Source organism: Labeo rohita, chromosome 7 (genome assembly GCF_022985175.1).
Source record: "Labeo rohita strain BAU-BD-2019 chromosome 7, IGBB_LRoh.1.0, whole genome shotgun sequence".
Taxonomy (NCBI): domain Eukaryota; kingdom Metazoa; phylum Chordata; class Actinopteri; order Cypriniformes; family Cyprinidae; genus Labeo; species Labeo rohita.
Window position 1 is genome coordinate 30,677,973 of NC_066875.1, and position 12,805 is coordinate 30,690,777.

At 35.1% G+C, this 12,805-nt stretch overlaps 1 protein-coding gene across 1 annotated transcript in view; it reads right to left on the bottom strand.

Moving 5' to 3' along the window:
• lgr4 (leucine-rich repeat containing G protein-coupled receptor 4) overlaps positions 1-12,805 on the bottom strand; it is a 59,137-nt gene that overhangs the window by 16,609 nt on the left and 29,723 nt on the right. Inside the window, exons 4-5 of the mRNA XM_051114984.1 lie at positions 7,587-7,658; positions 6,668-6,739 (exon numbers count right to left, since the gene is read on the bottom strand). Of these exons, the coding sequence (XP_050970941.1) occupies positions 6,668-6,739; positions 7,587-7,658 (144 nt within the window). The remainder of the gene's footprint in view (positions 1-6,667; positions 6,740-7,586; positions 7,659-12,805) is intronic.

Here is a 12,805-nt window from a genome sequence, read left to right on the forward strand (position 1 = left end):
CAAGATTACTTTGGATGATCAGTCATTTATCTGTCATATAGTCAACTCAAAAATAGCATTCATCTTGCAAAGCACACAGAAGAATCCTTTCAAATGATTAGCATTAGTGACTGCTAAGATAATCACAATACCCTATTAAGCATAAAAAATGTATACTTCTTACACCTCATTTTGGGGTGTTTTTTTTTTTTTTTTTATTAGACTGACCTCTATCTATTGACACTTTTCAGCATTGAAGGATTAGTTCACTTCCAGAATAAAAATTTCCTGGTAATTTAGTCACCCCCATGTCATCCAAGATGTTCATGTCTGTCTTTCTTCAGTCGAAAAGAAATTAGGTTTTTGAGGAAAACATTTTAAAATTTTTCTCCATATAGTGGGTAGTGCAGTTTCAATGCAGCTTCAAAGGGCTCTACATGATCCCATTTGAGGAATATAAGTCTTGTAGTTAAACAATCGTTCATTTTCTAAAAAATTAAAATTTCTATATGTTTTTTCTTTACAAACGCTCATCTTGCACTAGCTCGACCTTACGCATTACACAGTCGTGTTGGAAAAGTTCCAGCGTATGATGAACGTGAAAGTGCGGACCCAGTTTTTACGAAGCGAATGTGCAAAGAAAATCAAGCGCCTTTTACTTTTTTTAAGGTAAAACAATGGCGAACGATTTTATAGCTGGAGGAGAAAATGAGATGAGTTTTTCGCCCTACCCTGCATCCCTACATAAGTACACAGACGAAGAACTAATCACGCGTGACTTATTCAACGTGCATTTGTGGTAAAAAGTATATATATATATATATATATATATATATATATATATATATATATATATTTCTTTTTTTTTTTTTTTTCAGAAAATGTCTGATCGTTTCGTTAGATAGGACCCTTATTCCTCGGCTGGGATCATGTAGAGCTCTTTAAAGCTGCAATTTGGACTTTCAACCCATTGGTCACCACTGAAATCCACTATATGGAGACAAATCCTGGAATGTTTTCCTCAAAAAATGTAATTTCTTTGCAACTAAAGAAAGAAAGACATGAACATCTTGAATGACTTGGGGGTGAGTAAATAATCAGGAATTTTTTATTCTGGAAGTGAACTAATCCATTAAACCTTGATTATATTTACAGGGCTGTGTGTCCACGATCTTGGATAGACTCTCCACTGAGCTTGTCCCAGTTGCACTCTATGCAAAAGATTAATGTAGAACAAATCAGGAACATGACGCCTTAAAAAGTTACATATACAGTCAGCTCACTCTTTGGGAACAAAAACACACACAGTTAGACCAACAGTGAGAAGCCTCTGTACAATGTTAATATATTACAGAAGTCTTGTGGATCTACCAAATGAAAATATAAACAGCTCATTATTGTTCACAATAGCCTTGCCTGGAATAGTCTGTACAGTGTACTTTAAGCTTAGTCGCACTTGTTAAATAAACTTTTTTTTTCTGTTCTCTCAGGCCATTCTGAGAATGAAGAACTAAAGACTGCACATGGCGAGTGAAAACCAGTTTTTACGCATGTGCTTTTCCCCTTTTTTTGTCTGAGAGATGAAGAGAGTTCTTTAGGAAAACTTTTCAGCACTGTGAGGCATTTGTGAACTACAGTGAGAGATCATCTAAACTGACGTGTGCTTTGGCTCTGAACTCTGGCTTTGCCACGTTTAAGAATGTTTACTTCTCCGCTCTACACAGACACGAAGCTCACACAATGGGCATAATGTGGGGCCGGGGAATGATAAGTAAACTAAAATCAGCGAATGAATGACACAATCTGGCATTCACAGTCCCTTATAAATATCCCAAAACAGTGAATTGAACTGAATCACAATTCAGGAGTCGACTCAGGTGGCTCTTATCTATGGAGATACGGATCTGTCAGCTGCAGCTGAAGGCTGTGCATGCTGCTTGTTTTGAACGTACAGATCTGGGCATGTCCACATCAGCCACCGCCAAACCCGAGCATGCATACGCTGACAAACACATATAGTACAAGACTCGCAGAGGCTCAAAAGGGTTGGGTGGCACAGACAGAGAGGATATTAATTTAAGATGTATATCTACAAGGAAACATTTGGCCACAGGACCTGTTGTAACATAACACATTAGCAGCCTCACATTTGTTACGATTTATTACTTTGTTAGCATTTTCAAATCATACCTTTAACACTCAAGCAGGATGAAGGATAATTGTTCAACATAATGAATTGCCCGGTCTGTTAACTGGGAAACCACAGAATTGACTTTTGAGGTTAGAAGGCATAGATCTTTACCGGATCACTGCAAACCGTGGCACAGACGGTCGCTTGAAATTATAGATGGACGTAAGATTATAATTGTGGTTTTGGAAACCGTTTGAGTGAGCAGAGGCAGTCATATTTCCAGAGTATATCCATAGCATCAGCTGCTCTAACTAGGGATGCAAAGAATGTTGGCCAGCTGAAATGTTTTGAAACTTGTAAAAAGAAAGAAGGAAACAGAAAAAGTCATTTTAAATTTAAATTCAATAACAGAATCACTGACATGAAGGAAAAAACAGTGTGCACATGAAATGATCCAGATTTAATGAGATTTAATGTAAACACAGGCTGTTAATGGGTGATCTATTGATAGGAAAGAGGTTGAGTTTTATAGCTGTTGAGATATGCACAGCTCTCTGTGTAGCAGAGTATTCAAGACAGATAAGAGCCGACAGACAAACGAACTATTGTTCAAAAGGCTGGGGTCAAAAGATTTTTGGTTTCGTTTTTGGTTTCGTTTTGTGTTTTTTGAAAGAAATTAATACTTTAATTTAGCAAGGATGAATTAAACTGATCAAACGTGACAGTATAATGTTACCACCAAAACACATATTGCTGTTCAAAATTTTGGGATCAGTAAGATTTTTAGTGTTTTTAAAGAAGTTTCTTATGCTTATCAAGGCTTTATCTATTTGATAAAAAATACACTGCTATTATTATTTTATTTTTTATTTTTTTCAAGACATTAAAAGTTTTATTCAGCAAGGATGTGTTAAATGGACAAAAAGTGATAGAAAAGATTTATATTTTAAATAAATGCTGTTCTTTTTAACTTTTTATTCATCAAAGAAAAAAGTGTCACAGATTCCAGAAAAATTTTAAGCAGCACAACAGTTTCAATACTGATAATAAATTAGCATTTCAGAATGATTTCTGAAGGATAATGTGACACTGAAGACTGGAGTAATGGCTGATGAAAATTCAGCGCTGCGTCACAGAAATAAATTATATTTTAAAGTATATTTATATAGGAAACCAATATTAGAAATTGCAATAATATTTCACAATATTACTGTTTTTTTTTTTTTGCATTTTTAATCAGCTTTCCATTAAAAACATTAAAACATTTTCATTACAGGAATAAATTAAACATATATTTAAATTGAACACAATTATTTAAATAATTAGCAATATTCCTGTAATTACTGTTTTTTTTATCAAATAAATGCAGCCTTGGCAAGCTTAAGAGACTTCTTTAAAAAAATATTTTGAATGATAATGTGTGCATCAAACATACGCTAATTAAAATTTTTAAATAGGGTTTTGGTTTTCAGTATCAGTTTTCACCAGAACCCTCTGTGCATCACTAGCTACAACCAAAAAAATTAATTAGTCAAGCTATCAATCAAGCAAAATTGCTGAAAGTGGTGAAGTAAAGGGTTTTTTTTTCTGGTGTTTTCTAAAGGCTTTGTCTCCACCCTGCTCCCCACAGCAATGTTACTGTAATTAGGAGGGTTTTTTTTTTGGTAGTCTGATTAGTGCAGCTGAAGAACCTGTGCAGAAAGCCTGCAGGGCAAACACATTCCCGGAGGACTGCCCCCTTCCCTCTCTCTCATGTGTCTCTCGTCTTTGGCCTGTGCTCTGACTATATTCCCACTCTTTCTCTCTTCATCCATGCTGAGGGGCAGAAGGCACGCTGACTGACAGGTCATTCTCTAAGGCCTTATCCAAAAGCAGGCGGACTGAGCCAAAACGCATTACTTCAGCACCACAGGGAAAAAGAGAGGAAAAACACACAACATGAGGGGTTGAGATAGAGACAGACGAAGAGATCTGGAGAGGTGATAATAGTTGAGAGCTGATTTTTTAAACATACATTGTCCCATAGCAGAAACAGCAGCTGGACTAAATCTCATTGAGACGAAGTTACAGAAACTCTAATGCATCTGACACATTACCATGCAAAGATTTCTTGATGAAAGACATAAGATCATTAGTATTATACAGGTAATTGACAAAATGATATGGACAAGAATTTTTTAAAAAGCAATGCACCAATGTACAGTATAAGCCGATCCAAAGCCAATAAAAGAGATTATCGGACACTGGCAGCAACAAGAAATGATCAGCCAAACACCCAATGATTTAAACCAATTATGCCATGTCAATCAGAAGTGTCTGGAAAAAAACACTGGACAGGCTTGAATAAAAAAGACAGCTGAAAAGTCTTCTTTACCCGTGAAAAACAAAGTGATTAGGTAACTGGTTACCATGTATGCAGTATTTTTCACCATTAAAATCATCCTTTTGCCATCACAAGCACAGTTTGGGTTCAGTAACATTCTAATTAGTGCTGTCAAATTGATTAATCGGTAGTAATCACATCCAAAAAAAAAGTCTGTTTACACAATTTGTGTATACTGTATATATTTATATGTATTTATAAATACACACATACATGTATATATTTAAGATAAGTAAACACAAACTTTTATTTGTATGCGATTAATCACGATTAATCAATTTGACAGCACTAATTAAAAAAAAAAGTGTCTTATGCTCACCAAAGTTGCATTTATCTGATTAAAAACATATAGTTAAAAAAAAGTTATATTGTAAAATTACTACAATTTAACTTTTTTAAAATTATTTCATTTTTATATACACTGCCTTCCAAAAGTTTGGAAACGCCTTAGAAAAGTGGGGTTTTGGACAATATTGGCATGAATCCTTTTTAATTTGTGATAATTTTGCACTGATAAGGGACAACACAAACTACGAAAACATATTTTATTACATAAACAGTTTATACATAGAAAAAACTTACATTTTCGATTCATCAAAATATCCAGCATTAGCAGCTATTACAGCTCTGCATAAACTGGGCCTAAATTCATTGTATTCTAAACTTAATTGGCAATCAATTGTTGAAGCTATTAAGGTGTGCTGACCCAAAAATCTTTTAAAATCCTGGGCCAAGTTTAAACCAGTAACCAGGCATCACAGCTGACAAAGGGGCATGTCTGACTTTGACATGTTGCCATTATTATGTAATCAAAATGAAAATTATTATTGCTGGTCTTCAATGATAATGTCAAGTTACTTTAATGTATTTGCACCAAAAAATTATAAGGATTTATGCTGATATCGTCCAAAACCACACTTTGCCAGGGGTGTTTCCAAACTTTTGGAGGAGAGTGTATTTCAAAATTTTATTTATACCTCTGATAGCAAAGCTGAATTTTCAGCAGAAATTACTCCAGATCATTCTAATACACTAAGCTGGTGCTCAAGAAACATTTCTTATTATTATCAATGTCATAAACAAGGCATGCGCGATATTAGATTTTTGCCGATATCCGATATGCCGATATTTTTCAAATAATTTTGAACGGTAGCCATACAATACACATTTTCTTTTGTTTTAAAGCAAGACCAAGGCTCTCTCCTGTGCACTAATTATAGACAAATGATTTTCAATTTTGGCTAATTTTGAGCAAAAACTTATTTTTGTATTTGTTATTTGTTAAAACTAATAAATATTATTAAGGTTCTTTTTTTTAATGAGAGTACATTGAAAGCCTTTAAAATAACAATAATAAACTCTATGAAAAATAATATAAAAATTCTAATATTCTTTTTTTCATAAACCATTTGAAAAAATGTATTGTTGCTGCTGTTGCTTCACGCACTCGTGACTCTATCCTACACCTGACGCACCATTCTGTATGTACATTCTCAAATTAAATCACCATTTAGGCAAAAGTTTGCTTTAAGAATGATCTTTAAGAATAATCTTATCGCTAGCACACCCTGAGCACATATGAGTGGTGCTGTGCAACAGTTAATCACGATTAATTCATATATACACACATACATGCATGGATATATTTAAGAAAAATATGTTGTTTGTATATTAAATATATTTATATATAATATGTGTGTGTATTTATATGTACATAATAAATTTACACAGTACACACATATATTATGTAAACAAAAACTTTTATTTTGTGAGTTATCCGTCATATCGTCAAGCCATATCGGCATCAATTTTTGTAAATCATCCAATGTCGACGTTTACATTTTAGGCCTTTAATCGGTAGATTCTGACAACGTTCCCATAATATCGTGCGTACCTATTCTAAACAGTTGTGCTGCTTAATATTTTTGTGGAATCCATAATACCTTTTAAGGATCCACTGATGAATAGAAAGTTCAAAAGAACAGCATTTATCTGAAACAGGAATATTTTGAAAATTACAAATGCCTTTACTGTCACTTTTGATCAGTTTAATACATCCTTTCTAAATAAAAGCATTAATTTTTATCTTACTGACCCCAGTTTTTTGAACGATAATTTATACTAAAGTATTTGTTCCACAGTGGGAGAGAAAAAAAAATGAGTGAGATGCTTACAAAGACTGCAGGGCATGGAGATTCTTCAGAGCTGCGCTTGGGACAGTCTTCAACTGATTGTTCTGAAGCATCCTGAAAAAGAAGTTTAAAACACCACCATTATATACTGTGATCACCTCTATGACACATCTGTCTAATATCACAGCACAGCACGAAAATATAACCACCATAAAAGCTCTAGTATTGATTTAATATGCGTTTGTGTCTCGTTCTGGGCTAATCACGGTGCATATCTTGCTTCCTCTAACCCTATCAGCTCTCTGGCGTCACTCAAATGGCACAGGCCGCGAGGACAGCTTTTCCTACTCAGTGCCAGGCCACAGCACACACAACTACACACTAACACACACATACGGCTACATACACGCAGCCTTGCCAAGAGTCATTCACAAACACATGACCACAGTAAATAAAAACTGGTCCCAAATCATCTCCAACATCTATAGTTCCAAGGCCCTCGGCTTTTGGTCCACAATCAGTTTCCCTAACTCAATTCCCACAATAGTGTCTGGATGAGCTATAAGAGCACCACGGGGCTTTGAAATAGCCCTGGATGAGGACAGGAAGAGGAAAAATGAGCTTTATGTAAAGCATGGCTGAGGGGACCAGGCAGCTGATAAGCTGCATTTGAATTGGCTCACAAACACCTGAAGGACAAAATATGATTTACAGTGAACGGAGAGAGAGAGAACGCATCATGCTGCATCATGATGAAAGGTACTCCATCAGACACTGACAGACTTGCTGATCCAGTAGCAGCGAAATTCCTGTTAGTTACACAACAGCACTTAACAACTCAACAAAACACACAGCAGGATCTACTGCTCTCTCACTGCGCTGTACAAGATCTTCTCACTGGGTGAACGAGTAAGCCTGTATCAAATAGAGGTGTGTGCGTGTGTGTGTGTTGAATACTTACAGGACTTTAAGCTGATGGAGGCCAGACAGTGCCTCTGGGTGGATGAATGCAAGGTCATTACCAGCCAAACGTCTAAGGAGAGAGAGAGAGAGAGAGAGAGAGAGAGGGAGAAAGAGATACTTCTTTTCAGTTAGACAGCAAAAATGTCATATATTCTGATGGAAAGCTGGAGAAAGGGTGTCAAAGGGATTGAAAGTGAAGTTATGAGTGGGAAGGAACAGTGAAGAAAGAATGATTTAAAAAGGACGGTTTCAACTTAACTAGGCTGAATGAGATGTTATAAAATGCGGAGTAATGCACATCTGCAACTTTACATTTCATTTTTTAACATACCCTTCAAGAAGCACCACCTTTACGACAGTGTTTCAGTGCCACGTTAAAAAAAAGTCGCAATATTTCGAGAATAAAGTCAAAATTGTGAGAATAAAGTCGAAATACCACAAGAATAAAGTCGAAATATTTCAAGAATAAAGTAAAAAATTTGTTGAGAAAATAAAGTCAAAATATTATGAAAATAAAGTCAAAATATTATGAGAATAAAGTCGAAATGTTTCGAGAATAATGTCGAAATGTTTCAGAAAATAATGTCGAAATGTTTCGAGAATAAAATCTAAATTACGAGAATAAAGTTGAAATATTATGAGAATAAAGTTGAAATTCTGAGAATAAAGTCAGAACATTATGAGAATAAAGTCGAAATTATGAGAATAAAGTCGAAATATTACATGAATAAAGTCAAAATTACGAGAATAAAGTCAGAATATTACAAGAATAAAGTCGAAATTACGACAATGAAGTCGGAATATTACGAAAATAAAGTCGAAATATTACGTGAATAAAGACGAAATTATGACAATAAATTCGAAATTACGAGAATAAAGTCGAAATGTTTCGAGAATAAAGTCAAATATTATGAGAATAAAGTCGAAATGTTTCGAGAATAAAGTCGAAATATAACGAGAATAAAGTCAAAATTACGAGAATAAAGTCTAAATATGTTGAAATTATGTGAATAAAGTCAGAATGTTTCGAGAATAAAGTCGAAATTATGACAATAAAGTCGAAATATTACGAAAATAAAGTTGAAATATTACGTGAATAAAGACGAAATTACGACAATAAAGTCAAAATGAGAATAAAGTCAGAATATTACAAGAATGAAGTCGAAATTATGACAATAAAGTCAAAATATTACGAAAATAAAGTCGAAATATTACGTGAATAAAGACGAAATTACGACAATAAAGTCAAAATTACGAGAATATAGTCAGAATATTACAAGAATAAAGTCAAAATTACGAAAATAAAGTCGAAATATTATGTGAATAAAGACGAAATTACGACAATAAAGTCGAAATTACAAGAATAAAGTCAGAATGTTTCGAGAATAAAGTCGAAATTATGAGATCAAAGTCGAAATATTACGAGAATATTTGAAATTACGAGAATAAAATTGAAATTATGAGAATAAAGTCAAAATATTATGAGAATAAAGTCTGAATGTTTCAAAAATAAAGTCGAAATTATGAGAATAAGGTCAAAATATTACGAGAATAAAGTCGAAATTACGAGAATAAAGTCGAAATTACAAGAATAAAGTCAAAATGTTTTGAGAATAACGTTGAAATATTACAAAAATAAAGTTGAAATGTTTCAAGAATTTAAACAGTAGAAATGAAAGTTATAATATTTTGAGAGTATAGCCTATGTTGCACATGCAAATGGCCTGGATTGAGAGCACCGGGAGAAGTTGCCAGGCCACCGGAATTTATCTGAATATTTTTACATCCGAGCGCCGCATCCTCTTACTGGGATGAGGAAGAGTCTATTTAAAGAACTCACAGAAACAGCTTAATATCAAGAATATGTTATTTATTAACAGACTAAACAGGAACAACTTTTTAATCTTAACATCAGCTCACACACCCAATTGACATTCCTTTGGGGGGCGCCGTAGCTCTTTTATTTAACCCTTTTTAATACACTACAAATATATGTGGGATTACTAGCAGAAATCATACCATGTGTCACTCGCGGGGACAGTATGCTTGGAAATAACATTTCATGTCTTCGATTGCATTTGTTATTTGTAGTGCACCAAACCCCCAACAATAGGAATAGTGCTTGTGGTACTTTTAATATAAAACAAAGTCTCAGCTTTCCAAAGCGAACAACAAACAATGTGTCTTACAGTAACGTGTTTATCAAGCTCTTTAATGTGGTGTGACTCAATTCATTAAATTACACGGTTTTGTTTGTGAAAATTCCACCACCTATTCTGAAAAAAGCGTCCAACCTTTTATTCCTCACGTTTATTTAATTAAAAACAACAATAAAACATTCTAAAGGTTGAAGTGGACTCCAGCTTGTTAACATAAATTATATTGTTGTATTTTCTGAGGTATATAATATTAAGTGACTATTCACAAGCTGTTTTATTCACGGTATAATACAGTAAATGATTGGACATAATATTTAAAGTCTTCCCTTTATAACACAGCTCAGCTTTCAAATTCTGTCAGTTTTATCAAAAAATACAAATTATAAATGTTCTTTCTCTTTATTTCAAGTTTATAGCAAGATATAAAAGCGAAGGAACATCAGATAGCAAAAAAAAAAAAAAGAGTAGCCAAAATAAATACAAAATATTTAGACCTTAATCTCATAATCTTAGATTTTTTAACGTGGCACTAAAACGCCGTCATACACCTTAAAGGGATAGTTCACCCAAAAATGAAAGTTCTGTCATTAATTACTCACCCTCATGTCGTTTCAAAGCCGTAAGACCTTTGTTTATCTTTAGAACACAAATTAAGATATTTTTGATGAAATTCGAGTGCACTTATTAATGACAGAATGGGCCAACTGCTATGTGGCTTGGCAACCATAAACAGCCTACAGGCTTAATGCAGGAGTACAATATATACAGCAGCTGATATCTGCGGTGCTGACAGTAGTGTGTTTGATAAGCGCTGCTCTCTTCTGAAGTGCTAACTTGCTCTTTGTTGGCAAAAGCCTCTCCAGACTCTCTGTCTGAGCGGGCAGCACAAATACCTAAGGACGTGTCAGAATGTGATGGCTGGAATGAATGCGCTGTGAAGCTGATGAGCCCTGATTGTACAGATATGTTTTGGGCTGGACAACACACACCCTGGCACCTTCTATTCAGAGAGAATCAAGTGGACATCTTGATTCTGAATTTCACAGGGTATGTGAAGGCACTTACACAGGTTAAGCTGTACCGCTCAATGCATGCTAAGATGTACACTGTTTGCATACATGTGTTTTTCAATGATGCATGTGCCGTTATTGGTGTGCAAGAGTGTTTGTGTGTGGTAAGGCGGACAGAGGGTCCACATAACTTCACCAAATCAGGCCCGAGAGATTAACACCAGATTTATCACCCACTGAAACTGGAGTCAGAGAACTCTCTCACACTCTTATAACTCTCTTATCATCTCTCTCTCTCTATCTGTTAGGAGCATAAATAGGCCACAGCATTTTTAAAAGAACAGAAAGCCTTCCATTTGGCCCTTTCATCACAGGAAGTGTTGGACTGCACACATTTATCTAGATGTTTACAGCATCAAGATGTGTTAACTGCCCCTTGGTGGCCCTTAGATGCATGTCTGAAATAAATCAAATCTAGAATATAATATACAAATAAAACATTTGGATTGTGACGATTTCAATGCAAAAAAATGCAGAATGGGAGAACGTTCATCCTCACTATAGCACCTGTGTCCGTGATATGCAATGATCCACAAAAAAAACTGTGATCCTCCTGTTAAAACTTCTGGCAATGCAAAGGTGCACTAAACTATTGTTTTTTTTCACTGAATTTTCCATGACTACATCATCTAGACCCATTTTTCCACTGACAGCTTTAAAAGCTGCAACATTTTGTAAACTGCATTTTCCATTATATTGAAGTAGATGGCTTGTGAGTGCCCTTTTTTAGAGGACCTATTATGCCCCTTTTTACAAGATAAGTCTCAGGTGTCTCCAGAATGTGTCCGTGAAGTTTCAGCTCATTTTAAAAATGCCTATTTTTTCATGCATGTGTCCTTAAATGCAAATGAGCTGATGCTCCCTGCCTCCTTTTCAGAACAGAGCTGTGCCTTTACACCTCATACCACAGATACTCTGCCAAAAAACATCTGTTTGGTTTTGATTATCATATCTGTCACACTAAAATCATGCGTTTAAACCAAGTTTAAACTTCTGATATAGGGTTTTCTGAGCGCACACATCTGAAGCCTCGCACAGAAAGCATCTGTCACACGGCACGTGAGTTCTGTCCGTGAACATAAAAAAACAGCTGACTATGAAATTGCATGTTTATATTAGATATGTGTATTAAGTGACATCAGCGTAACACTGTGTCCCAACTACACGCGATGCGACAAGATTCCAGTGACAAGCAATTTGGGGGCCCACACCAGAGGCGCCGCGACTTCGCGACGCGATAAAATAAATATCACAGCCAATCAAATGCAGTTTCTGGAAGCGTACTGCATTAAATGTACATACTGAATGAGTGATTCCATCTTTGTTATGGAATATGTTTGTTGGTTCGCATTGAGTTAGCAGTTTTAACACACATCTTTGCTGTTTTTTTTCAAGATCTGAGGTAAACTATCTGTTGTTGCTTTCAGTATGTCTACAAGGTCACGCAAAATGATATTCAAACTCATATTAGACACATTTAACTTTGAATAAAGCACATAATAATTACCTGAGATTACCTGAGAGTGACATCACACTTTACCAGCCCCACCCACGATTGCTGACTGACACAGCCGTATTAGTCGAGACCCCACCCTGAGTAAGCAAACACTATCTGCTCTGTTTATCTTCACGCTAGAGCATTTAAAATCAGCATTCAAGTAAGAAATGTCATCTTATTACAGCTATAGAAGTTGTTCAGTCAAGAGCAGTCAAGAGTGAGTAATTTTCTGCTTATTGTTTGGGTCATATTAACAGCGTAGCCACAAACAGCAGTATAGATACTAAACATGCTATTTCTTTCCCGGCTGTTTTCCTTCACAGATAATCGACTGTGTCTTTGCAGCTTATGCGTTTTTAACACAAACTTGTGTGTGGTTCCATTTTAGAACCTGTTCCAAATTTCCAAGAACCGGGTATTCGATAAGACATGTAAGTTTCGGTTCCACTTAACGATTCATGCGTTCGCATTTTAATGCAATTTTAAAGTT